Below are 16,824 nucleotides of genomic sequence, written 5' to 3'. Positions count from 1 at the left end.
ATATCTATTCTGTATGACTTAAAGCAGTTATGACATGGTCTGATTTTCTCACCCAATAAAGGAATATTTCATATATCAGTCTACTCTTCATTCTATGAGAAACAGTTATCACAGCTCGTACATTTTCTTTTTACACATATATGTAAGCATTGAGTGAAATTTAGCAATGCCAACATATCAAATGGACAATATTTGTCTCTTTTATATGATACATCTACATATACACTGTCAAAGATACTTGTCTTTGAGTGAAGATTTAAGGTGATAGGACATATAAATAAATGCAACTTGAATCTTTACTGAAGCTCAGTGTTTGGCACAGAGTTCATGTTCACTGCTGTAATAACTAATTATGATTAATATAATATTGGCCATATTATATTTACATTACCAAAGTAAGATGACTTTAGTCTCATGAACAACATGAGTTAATTGTTATTTACTAGCTAATCTTAAATGACTGTTCAGTACAGAAATGAAGCCCAAAAATCATGTTTTACAGTCCTGTGGTCTCAGCCTCAGATACTTATCAAATCACACAAAGCTCATGTGGAAACAAATGAACAAAATATGTTCTCCTTCATTTCTGTCAAACAAAGCTGTATGAAACGTTTCCAGCTGTTAGTATCATGGTTGCTAGGCAACCTGGGCAGCGCAACGGAGGCTAGACCGTCCCATTTCACAAGCCTACAAGCCTCGCACTTCCGGCCTCAGCGGTCTTTGAGTACGGCCCTTGAGGACCGTTAAGGCTGCGTACTTTAAGGCTGCAGACCCTGAATTGGGAAACAGTCCCTGAATTGCGATACAGCCATACATACATGTTTTGGTTCGTGCAACTGGTCCGTCCGGTTATTGTCTCCCCAGAAACATTTCCGTTGTGCTTTGTGTGCTTTTGCAGCGTTTTTCTTTTTGCAGCGTTTTTCTTTTTGCAAGTGTTTTCTGAAGTTGCAGTCCGTTTGGCCTCTCAGGGCCACCGTACGTTTTCTTGTCTTTGATGATGATTTGTCCATGGTAAAATGGTAAATGGCCTGCATTTGTATAGCGCTTTACTCAGTCCCTAATTATTAGGTTTACTTAATGTGTTTGTTTAATTGTTGTATGTTTCTAACATTCTTTAAATTAAGTTTAAAAATGTTTAATGTTTCTTTGTTTTTAACCATAAACAGGAAATGGTACAACTGCAGAGGTGTAAACTTCTGTTAATGACAGACAGCAAACACAGAGACCATCATGCAAAGAACATCACTCAGTAAGCACAGAGTGAGAGTTTACAGGGTTAACCAACCAAACTTAATTAGGATGCTTGAGACATTAAATTATACAAATCAATTTTTAAAATGTATTATTAATATATCTACATCTCACCTGTTTAAACTATAGTAGACCAAACTACAGTTACAATTTTTTTTATCTTAATCTTTAACTTAACCTTTAGATTGCCAAGCGACTGTGTAAACTGCAAGACTAAAGAGAATTTTGATTGAACAGAGACAAAACCTGCAGCTCAGAATCTAGCGCGGACCCGACGCATCAGAATCAGTGAGCTCCGACAGCGTGCCCGTCGTGTGAGAAAGCCAAGAATGGTAAATGGCCTGTATTTGTATAGCACTTTCCTAGTCCTTAGGGACTAGGAAAGTGCTTTGAATATCCAGTCATCCACCCATTCACACACACATTCACACACTGGTGATGGTAAGCTACATTGTAGCCACAGCCACCCTGGGGCGCACTAACAGAGGCGAGGCTGCCAGACACTGGCGCCACCGGGCCCTCTGACCACCACCAGTAGGCAACGGGTGAAGTGCCTTGCCCAAGGACACAACGACCGAGACTGTCCAAGCCGGGACTCGAACCGGCAACCTTCCGATTACAAGGCGAACTCCCAACTCTTGAGCCACGATCACCCCAAGACAAAGACAAAGCTGATTCTGATGCGTCGGGCCCGCTCTGTGTTTACGTCTTTGTGTGGAATCTGTGTACCAGGGGTCCGTTCTTCGTAACTCGCTAAGTAAGTTAGCCGGATTTGATTGTTGACGATTTCGCGTGATCTTGGATCGTTCGGTTCTCCGAAGCTCATCCGGGACTTGCTGTCACAGCAACAGATCCGTAAGCTTAAACCTGCTCGGGAGCAGGTTTACTTTATGTAAACAGGATTAGATCGCGGCCTCTCAGGTATGTCCGCTTCAATTACATGAAAGCAACAGCAATATTTCTCCACTGTTTTGCCATAAATAAATATTATCAATGTAACTAAAGATAATGCAGTATTTGATGCTTTTATTGATTTCATACAGATACATACAGGTCATTTCCTTAAAAAAGGGAAATGTACTATTAATCATTCTATGTCATGTAGTAGATTATGTCAGATGTAATTCATATTTTAGAGTAGTAATAGTAAATTACTACGTGCAATCAAGATCAGAGACCACGGCTATAAAAGCGAAGGTGGATTTGGGAAGTCTGTGGCAGCCATGTCCTGTCCGTTTGTACGCGAGCAAGGAAGGTGCAAGATTGATAAGGAGAGTTTACAGAATTTAGCGTATATTGCGGGATAGACAGGATCCTTTAGCTCAGCGCGACGGTGTGCTCATAGAGAGATATCGATTCTCCCGTGAGGGTATTATTTCCTTTCTCTCTCTCTCTCTCTCTCTCTCTCTCTCTCTAGATATATATATATATATATAGATATAGATATATTTCCCAACTTACTGTGCATGCTTCAGTCACCCCTTGCATGGAAACAGGTAAAAGCGATGGAGTGTTATGTCAAACTACATACAAAAAAACCTACAATGTCAATAAATGTCACAGTACAAAAAGGGGTGTGACGAGGGGGTGCAGGACCACCACCTGTCTTTATTTGCTCTGCCCTTTTCTTGGTTGCTGTTATAAACAAACAAACAGATTATTTCAGGGTCTCTTTTCAAGAGACTAAAAGCAATATAAGTGATAAATATGACCATTCTGTAGAATATTCTTATATTTCACTTTTACTTGTTCCCATGTTCTAGTGGGTCCTGTTGTGGCTCTAATGTGAAAGAGGAATGTAATATACTATAATGTGGTATAATATAATATCACATGATATAATGTAATATCATGGATCACTTACGAGTTTAATTTGTCAGCAACTTTCTGCCAGCCCTCTCTCCTTGCTTTTGCAGCCTTTGCGGTGTTCCCCTGCGTTTTAATTAGACTGAGACTCCTGAAATCTCTCAATCAAGAGTTCTTGGTCTGCTGCCGTAAAATACTGAGCGCGCTCCTTCGACATCTTCGCCGACCAATCACAGGGTTGCCGATCAGTGTTTCTACTATCGATGCGTAGCCCCTTTTAAGCCACCCAGTGATCTCAGATTACTTCATCCAGCTATACTAATCGTCAACAACAGGTGTGTTCGGAGAACCGGATTAGCGAGCTCAAAGTTAGCGCGATGATTAGATCTTGGATGTGTCATTTGATCTTGGATGTAGTAAGCGAGGTACGAAGAACGGACCCCTGCTCTCATTTGCTGTTTGGTGGTTGCTGAAATAGTTTTATGAGCTTTAATCTGAGAATCTGGCGTTTCTGGCAAAACAAAGTTATATTTAAAAGTCAATTCAGGATTTAATGAATCGATATCAGTTTATTCAAGCTACTCACCTCTCGCTATCCACCTGCACTTTCAACTGGACCATGGCCAATCAGAGAGGTCCCGCCCCTGACTATCTGATTGGTTTAGTCGATAATGTGGGGCATAATGTGTGTCTGTTGTTGACCACATGGAGAGTTGTAGAGATTTTGTTGTTGTTGTTGTTGTTACCCGAACAGTTGGTCGCACTGATGCGACCTAATAGTTTTTTTAGTCGCACCATTGAAAAATTTGGTTGCACTCTAGAGCCCTGTGGGATACTGTTTGTCCGTGATTTGGAGAGCCCAGCGCGTGATCCCGGACGAAGGAAAGACCAGTTCTGCAGGGGGACCTACCTTGGCACTTGTGCAGGTGAAACCTGTTAGGATGCCTGGGTCGTTGACCCAGAGGTTTTTGAGTTTATTATATGATTTATCATTTCTGGGTTTCTTTGAGTTCTGCCTTTTGGTTTATGTCTCGGTGTGATCCTTAGTTGCTGTCTCCCCTGTCTGCTGTATCCCCATGTCCAGTCAGTGCCTGTGTCTGCCCTGGTCCCATGTCTCTGTTCCCTCTGGTGTAGTGCCTGCAAGTGAGTCTGTGTCTTGTGTTATGTGCTTCCAGTTTTACTTTGAAGGTCTCTGTCTTATCTCAGTGTGTTCAGTTTACGCTTCCTTGTCTCGTCAGTTATGATTTGCCCCAGCTGTGTTTCCCTCCTGTTACTCATTCCCTGATTGCTCCCTCTATGTATTTAAGCCCTGTGTTTCAGTTTGTCATTGTTGCCATCTACCCTCATTTATGCTGTGTGTTCCATCTGCCTACTCTTGTAAGTTTATTTGGATTTTTAGTTATGTTTTTCCAACCAGCAATAAAAGCTGAGTTTGAAATACACTTTTGCCTTCGCGCGTCTGCACTTTGGGTCCTCCTTACCACCACTCCTACCTGCACACAGCCCCAACCTGACAACACAAAAGGGAAGATATGCTTCACCATATTTTCTAGTCTTTGGCTTAAAATGAAGTGGGTTTGGAAACATATTTAGCTATGCTTCATCTCCTGCTTTGCATTTCTGTGGTCGCCCTGTGTTAGAAGTGTCCAAGCGTTTTGTTTTTTTTTCCCCTTTTCATACCGCGCGCCCCCTGCAATGGCTCTGGTAGGGGCGGGCCCCACACTTTGGGAAGGTCTGTGATAACTGATGATGGAGGAGAAGCCATGAAAAACAAATCAGGCTGAATTCAAGTTCAAAACACCACGAGGACCAACTGCAGGGCCCTGTTTGAGAAAGCGGGTTTAGAAAACTCAGAGTTAAAAATGGTACTCAGGGTTGAGTAACCCTGAACTGTCCAACTCGGAATATTCGGTTTCAGAAAGGCTGATAACAATTAGTTCAATCAACGCGAAGTTGCTTTAACCCCAAGTTAAGCGCGCACACGAGGATACATAAAGCCCTGATTAGTAGAGCACAGATTAAGCGAGTCACCATGGAGACAGAGGGAAAGAAGGCGCGGTCAATGTATTTTACAGCGCTTGAGGCTGAAATTCTGATGGCAGCATATGCCGATAGCATGCAAACTTTGCGGAAAAAAGTAACACAGCCTCAGCTGCAAAAGAAAGGGAGCATGCATGGCAAAACATAGCCGACAGAGTCAATGCGTGAGTGTTAATTTAAACATTGATCTAGGGATTTCCACCCATTTAACACGTTATTTTATTATATTTCATTTTATTTTTTAGTTTATACATTTTATTTTGTGATGTGATGTGAGCGCAGGTGCAACCCAACAGGCCCCAAACGTTCCTGGCAGCAAGTAAAAATGAAATATAAAAATATAGTCCAAACAGGTAAGGTGTAATTGTATTATGAGCCATAGTGCTTGGTCTGTTTGTCCTATGTAAATCAATTGCAGTTAGAGGCTACATTCATTTTCTTTCTGTAAGCACTTATTGAAATTATCTGAGCACATTACAAGTACATATTTGCTTACTCTGTATGCTCAAATGTGACCCGTTATAGCCAACAGAAAAAAAGCGGAGGGCCAAACAACAGGTGGGGGTCCTCCACCACCACCACCACTCACAGAGGCGGAGCAGTTGGCCCTCAGCCAAAACAGTGGGCGCCCTGTGGCTGAAGGCATCTCTGCGGGGACATCCTCTGAGTCAATAACCCCGCAAGACACAAGTGCCTACATAAGAGGTTAATTCAAAATAATACATGATGTGCATACATCCTTTCTTCACAGTCACCTTTGCAGTGCTACTCATTCATTTGATAAACTCTTTACCATAATGAATTGTTTTGTAGTGAAGTTGTTTTCCTACTGATTTTGCCTTCCCTCAGTCTTGGTTGTCTTTGAGAGCATATTGACAATGAAGTGTAAGGTGATTGGTATATGTTTGTTAATTGCCATTTGGTCCCTTGTAAGTTATAAGTGACCAGTATAAACCTCATATTCTATCAGTTGATGGTGATGGTGTACTGCATCTGGTGCAGCCTCCTGTTGAGCCAGACCAACATGCACTTGTGAGTACTCTTAATACTCCACAGATTATATGAGTTTACAGTAGAACAGCAATGTTGTTAATTTCTTTACTGCAGGAAAATAATGAAGAAACATTGACAGCTGTTACAGAGGAGGAAGCAACAGAGACACTTTATGAGGTTTACATCTTACAATGGAAAATATAACAATTGAATAAAATGTGGTACTATAATAAAACCATGGACTTTCTATGTCTCTAACAGAGTGATGATGGAAATGCAGAGGAAGAGGGTCCAGCCACTTCTCCAACAAACCTTTCCTCAGTAAGATGTTCAGCACTGATTTACAACCAACCTAAGTAGGCATGTACTATGAATGTCAATGCAAAGTATTTTCAGCTCACCATGTCCAAATTCTGTGCTCAGTGTACATTCACGGAAAATTCGTGAGTCATGAACAGAGCCTGGCCACTTGGCTTCCACATTTGTGATAATGTTGGCAGCATCACATATGATCTTCACAGTGCAGAGAACACAAATTAGCATCCATTACTATAATGAAATAATGTGTTAGTTTGAAATGCTACAGGGAACTATGTACCTGTACATTAATGCTGTGGAAAGACTTCCTGTTCACATAGTCTCCTTCATTTACTGAAGGAGCAATGATTGGAATGTGAGTGCCATCTATACAGCCAATCACGCCTGGGAACCCTGAAAATAAATGTGAAATCTAAGTAGTAGTTCAAGTATCACCACATCATGAATTAGGTTTTGTTCATTCTGATACCTGCAATTTTGTGGAATCCCTCTTTGATAAATCTTGTGGGTCTGTGACCGGGGAACACCACAAACGAGTACAGGAGACGTTTCAGTGCAACTGTAACATTCCTGACTGCCCAACAGACTGTAGCCTTGGAAACGTGCTCAGCATCACCAGTATTATACAGCAAGCTCCCGTTTGCAAAAAAACGAAGTGCAATACAAATAATATGTACAGAACTGAGAGAATGTCCGCGGTGTGTCACATGAGCAATATAAGGCCTGAGGATGTTATTCAAATAAATTATAGATTGTGCTGAAAAACAGTAACGTTCACACAGAAAATCATCAGGAAATGATAAAATGTCCAAACGCGCTCTAATCACTCTCTCCTGGCGGAGAGCTCTGCGGAGAATTTGGGCTTCAACATCTACTGGCTCTTCAAGGAAGGGGCACGCCATGTCTGACACTTCCTACAGTCAGGTTTCCGACAAAGAGGCGGAGAAGGTCAGGGTTAGTTGAAGTAAACCTGCTAGGGGGCAGGTTAGCTTCACGGAGTGTGTCGTCATAGTAACTCACTCAGAATTAATCTAAACTCGCTTTGTGAAACCGAAAACCCAGAGTTTTCGTTAACTCAGGGTATACTTACGGTGCGTTCACACCGGACGCGAAAGAGGCGAGCGAAAACGCCCCAAACGCCCCTAGAGTCACGCGTGCACATTTACACCTCAACGCGTGTCCAGGAAAAATCCACCGCGCCTCAAAATTGCATCTTCCACGCGCGTGAACCGGAAATGTGGGAGGGATGTGGGAGGAAGGTGTGCCAGATGGTATCTTTGCAAGATGGCAGCTGTCGAGCTAGAGCTTGAAGAGAGAGTAAGCCTTCTCTATCTACTGTGGAGAGCAGAGCAGCGGCGTAAAAGACGTCCTCGCCGTACCTGGGTCCATCAGCTCCTCCAGAGGCGTGAGCAGTTTGGTGAGTTTCACCATTTGCTCCAGGAGCTGCGCCTAGATGACGGCCGATTCCAGCGATACCACCGTATGTCACCCGGTGTTCCAGATCTACTGGCGTTTAGATCAACTGGCGTTGGTCGAACAGATGTGTGGCAGTCTTGCGTTTCAGGAGCTGCTACCGACAAAACAGCAAAAAAAACACCAAATATGTCATCTGTGACACTTGTGAGGTTATCTCAAACACACTCCGTCAGTCTTGATGCCGTTGAACAACAAAATGTGTAAAAATGTCGCAAGTTTACCTGGTGATATCCTCATGCTCGACACGATCGCGAAAACAGCAAACAATTAACACCACGCCGGTGTTGTTCACAGGACAGCGAGAATAAACGATCGGGAGACTCTTGTCGTCGTTATCGTTCCGCTCGCACGTCTTATTTCTCCGGTTTCAGCGTTTTATGCTCAAAACTAAAGCGAGCAGTTTACTTTGTGTGCACTAACATGGACTCGAGTCAACCAGCGCCACCTCTGGCCAAGTGCCACAGCCTACAGCCAGATCAACTTGTGACACACATCTGCAGCACGTTTGAATTCGTTTCATGCACAATACATTTGTACCTTTCAATTGTGTCTGTTTGTGCGTCATGCAAATAAACCTTTGAAATGAATGAAATTATATCATATATTTATTATTGGCCTACATTTGTACAGAATGCCAAATTATATACACAAAGTCATAGAAATCACCACTCCAATTGGTCATCATGATTTTAATATTCTCTTTTTCCATAACAATGAAATACGCCTTGGACAAATATGACACGTCAATAGTTCATTAGTGTTGTCACATCACATCCTGTAAGCAGAGTCTGTCTGTGTCCTTTCTCTGGAAATGAATATTTCCAGCCAATATAGGCAATCCATTAACATGGCTGGAGAGGTGGTTGTTATATACAGTCTGTATAAGTGTGGTTAATCTAATGAACATTTGTAAGGAGATTTGCGACATTTGCTGTGTAGTAGAACTGAGACATTAGTCATTATAAAAATTTATTTGAAATAATATTAAAATTCTCAAACAGAAAAACATTAAACATAAATATATAAAATATAAGTATTTACAGAGAGACAGGAATAAAATGGACCCAGCTGCTCTCCAGAGCAGGAACAAGGCTGAGGAGGAAATGCTCCATTGGAGACTGGCGTGGCCTCTTCAGGAACTCCAGGATGGCCAGCTCCACCACCGGTGGACCATCCTGGGACCGTCCCTCATCTGCCTCGGAGCTGTCCTCCTCTCTGGGCGTGTAAAACAGCACAAAACACAAAGAAATGAGAAGGCTGCTACTAGATTTTCATTTCAACATTGAAAAAACAAAACACAGGATATAATCAGATTGGTTGTTGACATTTACTAAAGTGATCACAAGGGAATCCCACCGAGTAAAAAGCTATCAGTGGGTGCTGTACATCTGATGCTACAATTACATACCTGTGGGTGCAGCAGCAGGAGCTCAGGGAGTGGGGAGCAAGGAGAAGCAACAGGGGGTGTTCTGCTGCAGAGTCAGCTGGTTCTATCAAGACAATATTAAATGTTAACAGGTTTTAAACAATAGTCATAGAGAAAGTATATACAGTGGTCCCTCATTTATTGCAGCAGGGGTTGTCAGAATAACTAGCCCCTCGCCACGCACTTTATACACTTTTTCCCCACACACATGAACATTAGTCACAGTTCTCACGAGTTGATTCTCAAAGTGAAAACCTTTGTAGATTGCAAAACGTAAAAGTATTATTATGTCGCGTTTTGTCTTCATCTGCCTGCTACTTTCGTGCGCCTTTTTCCCTCGTGGTGCAGGTGTCTATTTCCGAATGAAGGTCATAGTTATGAGTGTTTTTGTGCTGTTTTTTCTATTGGACATGATGGTTATCAAAACCAAACATGATAAATTTGGCAAGTGCAGGAGACACGACACGGAGGAGATTTGTCAATCAGGCTGCAGAATGCAATGCTGTACTGTGCAATATAAAATAAAGCGAAAAAGCGAGGCAGTGACGGATGAGCGGGACCACTGTGTGCTGTTTATTAATAAACCATATTCCTATATGACAACATGCATAAAAGCAGAACGGTATTTGTACATCAGTGGGAAAATAGCGGGACAGTAGGCGGGCTTGCTAGCTTTTGTGCGGCTTTGTCGGGTCAGTCTGAAAATTAAAAAGAAGAATGAATGAACTTACCAGGTTGCCCGATCTCCCCACTTCTGTGCCTCCAAGCTCGGTCCTTTTTAATCCTGTCTCGGTAGAAGTAGCAGCTGGCATCATACAGCTCTGGGTGATTAGCCACGGCAGTGATGAGTTTTTCCTCCATACTGAATGAAGAATGAAGGGCTTTGGTTTGATCTGCCCCGTGACCTGGTTACAGCCACGTCACCGGCCTCCTGATTGGTTGTCGGGGCGCGATTTGACGCCGGAGTTCATATTTTCCAACTCGAGCGTGTGCACAAAATGCAACACACAATCTGACACGCGTGGTTTTCTTTCGCGAGTCACACGCGCCCCACGCGGTACACTGACGCGCGTTTCACGGGTTTTGGCGTTTTCGCGACGCAAATCTGCCTCCGCATTTTCGCCGGATGCGCAATCGCGTGTCATCGCACTCGTTCCATTGACTTTACATGTGAACCTGACGCTCTGGCCGCCTCTTTTGCGTTCGGTGTGTGCGCACCGTTACTCAGAGTTTGCACTAAACCGGCTTTCTGAAACAGGGCCCTGGTCTGAACTGACTCTTTATCTTTGCTCAGGAGTCGAGGAAACACAGCAGGCAGTGAAAAGCTCAAATCATTCACTCATTATATCAACACAGCTGCACAGTGGACACATGACTTTACTGTGTTATTTAAATGTTCTTGGTCTTATATGCAGTCAGTACACATGAATATAATGAATGACATGAATTTTATATAAACAAGAGTGAACACCTCGTTACTGTCTGTGTGTGTTTCTTCCACAGTCTAAAGACAAGTTTCGCTAAACCGTGATTCTGAACTTGGTGCACGTGTAAGTTTGAGAGTGGATACATGGATAACATATCTTCCACAAGCAATATTTATGATTACACACTGAGCAGATACATCAGAAAGAGACTAGTTTGTGTGTTTGTCAGCTGTGTGTGTGGAGTTGTTCTGTATGTTCGACTCAAATCAACCTGAGTGTCATTTCTCTTTAGTTCTGATCTCACTGCTGAGCTACACAACAAACCAAGGTCAGTAACCTTCTTCTGTCACAGTTTAAACCTGATAAATGCTCACTGATATGACCTGATTGGGTTCATGTTTTCAGAATGGATCCATTAGTATAACATACAGTAGATGTATTATATATATTTCTCAATTTAACCCTCACAGCTCGTCTGACTGTGAGTCCCAGCAGCTCTCAATTCTTTGAAGGAGACTTTGTGTCTCTGAGCTGTGAGGAGGACGACAGCTCTGCTGGATGGACTCTGAGGAGAAACACAAGCAAACAACAGAGGACTCAGTGCGGAGATGGGTGGGTTCTTCTTGTAACATTAGCTTCATCATCCTGTCAGACAGTGGAGTTTGTCCTCCCTGTGATGGAGGGAGATGACGTCACTCTGCTCTGTAAAACAAAGACCACTCCCTCCAACCTCCCAGCTGCTTTCTATAAAGATGGCTCCCTCATCAGGAAGCAGCCTAGAGGTCACATGACCATCCAGCATGTTTCCATGTCTGATGAAGGCCTCTACAAGTGTGACATCAGCGGTCATGGAGAGTCTCCATCCAGCTGGATCACTGTCACAGGCGACACACTCACCTGTCTGTGTTTCTGCAGCTTTCAACATTCACAATAAGCTAATGATTATATGTTGATTATTTAAGGGAAATCTACAACCACATCTCCATCTACTCCCACACCTGTATCTACATCCACCTCTATCCCAACATCAGCCTTTCCCCCGCATCTTGTTCTTTCTGTGTTAATCTCTGTTGGGTCAGTCTGTGTTGTGGTTCTGGTGGTGAGAAAACAGACAAATATAATCACAGAAAACATGTCAGCAGATCAAAACAAAGCTGCAGGAGAAGATGTCACATACAGTGACGTCAAAATATCACATGGTCAACAGCAGCCTGTGAAACACAGCAGAGGTAATGTTCGGGGAAATTTTGGCGGGAGATGGTGTCAGAAAGCTGTATGTTTATGATAAGGGAGATGTGCCAGTTTTATACCACTACAACATTTCCAAATATATAAAGCAAATATTTGAAATGCATGTAGCGTTCACTTCAGTTCACTTCATGTGACTCTGAATGACAGGAACAGTTGCCTCAGGTAAAGACCTTCAGTAACAGAGTGAGCATCCTGTACAGGAGAATACGGAAATCCGTGACACGGTTCGGTAACATGGAGGTTGTTTGAGAAACAAGCATTAGCTGAAACAGGAAACAAATGTCTTGTTACTTTAGTACAGATTTACGTGAGTGTACTTCTCATTTTTCTTGGCATCCTGTGTCCATGTAGCTTATTTGATAAACTGTATACCAAAGCTGGACAAGGCTCCAGAGTGGTTCAATTTGGGGTAATGCTTTAGGAATGTAAAATCGAGGGCACATAAGAAACTGGAAGCATGTGACAGTGTGCATTTTGAGCACACCCTGGATCATGAAGAGCTTCATCTTTTCAAGAAGTTAAGACTTGGTGTTAGTCTAACGTTGTGCGTTTATGATAAATCGCGAGAACATTATGAAGCATGGTAGGCATATAGCTCACCTTCATAATTTACACATTTAATGACAAAGATTATTCAAATGACTTTTTCATAGGTAGTTAATGTTGTTTAGTATGCAACACCATCTTAGTGAAATATATTTGTATGTAAAGTTTCACACAATACAAAGTGAGAATTGTTCTTTGCATGCTGGACTGTCTGTTGTCTGTGGTTAGCTGAAGCTAACAGCTCCACAGTTGTTCAGCATCCTGTTTGTGACAGAAAGAAAACACTTCAGCTGCAGGTGTTTCAACACAGGGCTGTTAGTTTAAAACCAGAGAAGAACTTCTGTATGCGGTTTCGAAATGCATTTCTTTAAACTTGAAAAACATTTATGTGATAACATTTTAAATTCCATTAATCCCAGTATCTTTGTTTAGACTCTGAATCTACCTTTTATGAAAGTAATAATTTGTTAGTTGTTTGATATTCTTATCATTTATCTGATCTGTGGTCACTCAGTTCTTTGAGTACATTTTATCTGTCACAGAAGCAGTCACCTTTTCAGTGATTCTATCTTCTGCTTAAACTATTTTAAACATTCCAAATCATCTAAATAGTTTGTGTTTTATTGTGCAGAGAGAGATTCTTCTACCGTCTACTCAGAAACGAGAATTGAAGACGTCAGTTATGGAGAAATCGTCATCAAATATGAAGAAAAAGTCAAAGACAAAAGGTAGAGCTGCTCCTCTTTTTCTCAATCTGGGTTCGTTTCTACATCCAATCACTGAGCTAAATGCTAACATATGAATGCTAACACTTTAATAGTTCATAACATTTGAACTTCGCATGTTCACCATCTTAGTAGCACGCTCATATTTAGTAATTACCAAGCATTGTGAACACAAGAAACCAACCACATACTGCTGCATTTAAACAGTGAGCTAAATTAGATCTTTCTGATAGTACGTACATGTGCCAGTTTCCTGATTGGCTTCTTACAGCCATGTGATGATGAACATTTTCACAGAATCCTCAGCTGTTTTGTGAGAAACTAAGTACACCTTGTGTATTTATCTTCTTTTCTTCATCTTCTTCTTGTCTATATGACTGTCACAGTCTTGTCATTGTGAAGGAATTTCGGCCGACTTTTCTTTGCATCATTGAATCAGGTCTTTGAGGTTTGTGGGCATTTGTGATGATCAGCTCTCTTAATAAGATCACTAACAGTCTCTTAAACATTCCAATGAGACTGAGGTCTGGGATTTGACTAGACTGTTGTAACACCTTGATTCTTTGGACCAAGCTTTGGTTTTTCGGTTCACATTAAACTCTAGAACACTTTGGAATACAGAGAAGTTAATAGTTCATTTACTGCAGGGTGCTCAGGTCCTGTGCTTCGGAACAGGCCCAAATCATCACCCCTCCACCACCATGCTGACAGTCGGTATGTGTCGTCAGTTTTGATGTGCAGTGTTTGGTTTTCCCTCAAACGTTTTCTTGTGCATTAAGGACAAACATTTACACTTTGGTCTCATCTGTGCAAAGGAAAAAGTTCCAGAAGTCTTGATTTCTGATTTCTTGGTTTGTTCAGATGTGAAAAATCCCAAAACAAAACATAAAGAGAGAAGACGTTTTCCCCTGGGAAGTCTTTTTTGATTTAAATTTTTTTAATTTTACCATAATGAACTTTGACATTTAGCATGCTAACTAAAACCTGTAGAGTCTGAGGTGTAGCTGTTGGATGTTTTGCAGTTGGGGGTCAATTTGCTGGGATGTTGACTGCTGGGGAAATTGCGGTAAACACTTACTGATGATCAGTTAATTAAGTTTATTTGATTAGTGTTTGGCGGCTTACCTTAGAAATTCAGCCCCAAACAGTTGCTGTAAGTTGTAATTTTGCTGTCAATCAATCCTAAACAGCTGCCACTGGTCATGTCATTACCCCAAAAAAGGGCAGCAGATTGAGCAGGTAGTAACATCTGAGGATTTCAGCAGGGTTGATGCTACGATTTTAGCTATTTGTCTCTCCTTCTATAGCCACAAGCTGTGAGTAGGGTCTGGATACAACTTGCAGAGCTGCCTGGGCTCTCTCTTAGACATAGGGCGAGGAGCTCAATTATTTAGTGGGGGTTCTCCACATGGTAAGGGACCAGTTGAACTGGTTCAAGCATCTGAAAAGGACGTCCCTCGGCTGGGTTGAGAACATCATGGTGTCCCACTCAGAGGAGCTGGATGACGGAAATGTAGCGTCTCTGCTTATGCAACTGAAATTGTATGGATACATTTTCAGTCTGTAAATGTCACACTTTTAGTTTTTTAATGTTTTTTATTAATTCCTGCTGACAGTAACCTTAGAGAAAGGCCAAAGACAAAAATGTATTATTGGTTCTTTCAACACTTCCTGACAGCATGACTGTCTGTGGTGGCTCTTTGGTTCTAAATGAATACATAAAATGTTAAAACACTAAAAATCTAACCTACAAACTTCCTCTGTGTTGCTTCACTCAAAGAAACAGGAAACGCTGCACTTGTTGTCGATTTTCTTTAGCAGCAGATTAATCCACACTTGTTGCTGCGGGATGGTGTGTGTAAGCATGTTGTTATGATGATGAACAGACAGGTCATCCAGCTCAATAGTTGTGCTTTCTGATGTGATTTTAGCACAAATATGGCACATCTGCCATTTTCTTTGAGCGACATGTGGCTCTCTAACTGTCTGCCTCAGCTCAGCCACAGGCGCACTGTGAATTGACCAGATGCCATGTGTGCAGTAACATTTGGGCCACTTCTCTACCACAGAACATCGGTCATGCTGTAAGTGAGCAATACATGCCAAAAGCCCACATTAGGCCCAGATGTGCCTTGGTACACACACAAGATAGAGAAGCAACGTCCTGTGGTTGAAACCAGTTAGTCTGAAGCAGGTGAGATTTCTATCTGCTATGTGCTCTGGCTTGGATAGTAATAGTGTTCATGTTGTGAGAATGTAGCTTGTGGTGAAGTGTGTCATTTAGATTGTAGAAGCAGCAGCTTGGTGGATGTCACCTTTCTTTTTCACACAAAACATCTCACAGGTCTATCCTGTCATTCATTGGCTCAGAGCAGAGAGGTGTTAAGAGGAGAAAAAACTGTGAGGTACTTCTGCAGTGTATGAAGTTCACGTACTTTCTACATGATGCAACATTACAAATACAGTTTTGACATATTTTTCGTGACCTAACAGTTATTCCCAGTAATCATATCAAAATCAGTTCTGGAATCAGTTTTGGAAAATCTAAGCAGGTCGGATCAAAGAGGTCCAGGGTTAAAGCTCCTCGTTATGTTTAACCGTGAACAGAGTAGATTTACTTCCTCTTCTTCCCCTTACTTCCTCTTGCAGTCACTATTATGAGTGACATTATGACTCACTCTTGGGCTTTGGTCAAAATTTTAAATGATATCAAACTTCTCATCTTTCCCCGAAAGCAACCTTTTAATAAAGACACGTGAGCAGCATATGAGGTCAGTTATAGATTGTCTTTGAGGATAAATGACCAACAAACTCTCTAGTTGGTCAACACCATAATCTCAGACATCCTGACCACCAAACTGGACCATCTCTACCCCCAACTGTCACTCAGCAACGGATCCCCACAGCGCTGCCTTCTCAGCCCCCTACTCTACACCCTGTACGACTGTGACTGTACACCAACTCACCCAACCAACATCACCGTCAAGTATAATGAAGATAAAACCGCACACAGGAGGTAGTGAACATGTCCTGGTGGTTCTCATAAATTTACCTCAAGCTGAATTCGTTTAAACACCCTGGTAAAGAAGGCCCAGCACTTCCTCCGTGTCCTGACGAAGAATAGCCAGAAGCTGCTGCTGGCCTTCTACCGCTCCTCAGTGGAGAGCCCAAGAGAACATGTTTGCTGGGGTGTTGTCTGAACACAGGTAGCATAGCTGTGCACTTACTTAACTGTAGCTCTAATGCTGACACAGTGAACATTACCATTCAACAAGCATTAGACGACAGCTGTGCTTCATTTTTTAGCTACATTAAAGCTCTACACAGTACAGAAACTTGCCCACTTAAGCTGACAAATAATGTTCATTTAAAAGTTGAAATGGGAGAAAAAGCAACTGTAATTCTTCAGGTGCATCAATCAAAGTAAAACATGGACTGGCATCACTGAGTTTTGGGGGTATTTTTTATTCTTTCCTTTTAGGAAGAAACCTTTTGGTCACCATGGATTACTTCTCTTTATCTACAGCTCACACTGTCTGTGGTGCACCACAAGGTTCAACCTTAG

General features: G+C 42.0%; 1 protein-coding gene and 1 long non-coding RNA gene across 2 annotated transcripts; one reads left to right on the top strand and one right to left on the bottom strand.

Moving 5' to 3' along the window:
* The first annotated feature begins 5,349 nt into the window (after nucleotides 1–5,349).
* On the top strand, nucleotides 5,350–6,473 carry LOC109201234 (uncharacterized). The gene is made up of 3 exons (XR_002061253.2): nucleotides 5,350–5,802; nucleotides 6,205–6,267; nucleotides 6,352–6,473. It is a non-coding gene; the product is annotated as an uncharacterized LOC109201234 (long non-coding RNA).
* A 46-nt stretch (nucleotides 6,474–6,519) lies between these two features.
* On the bottom strand, nucleotides 6,520–7,492 carry LOC109201235 (putative nuclease HARBI1; the record flags this gene model as incomplete). The annotated part of the gene is made up of 3 exons (XM_025905205.1): nucleotides 6,878–7,492; nucleotides 6,689–6,801; nucleotides 6,520–6,603 (listed from the first exon to the last, which is right to left on the bottom strand). Coding segments are annotated over exons 1-3 (630 nt in total), but the record flags the coding sequence as incomplete, so codon positions are not given.
* Nucleotides 7,493–16,824: the final 9,332 nt, after the last annotated feature.

The sequence above is a fragment of the Oreochromis niloticus genome, linkage group LG3 (genome assembly GCF_001858045.2).
Source record: "Oreochromis niloticus isolate F11D_XX linkage group LG3, O_niloticus_UMD_NMBU, whole genome shotgun sequence".
Classification (NCBI taxonomy): domain Eukaryota; kingdom Metazoa; phylum Chordata; class Actinopteri; order Cichliformes; family Cichlidae; genus Oreochromis; species Oreochromis niloticus.
This window is presented reverse-complemented; position numbering and strand designations above follow the sequence as displayed.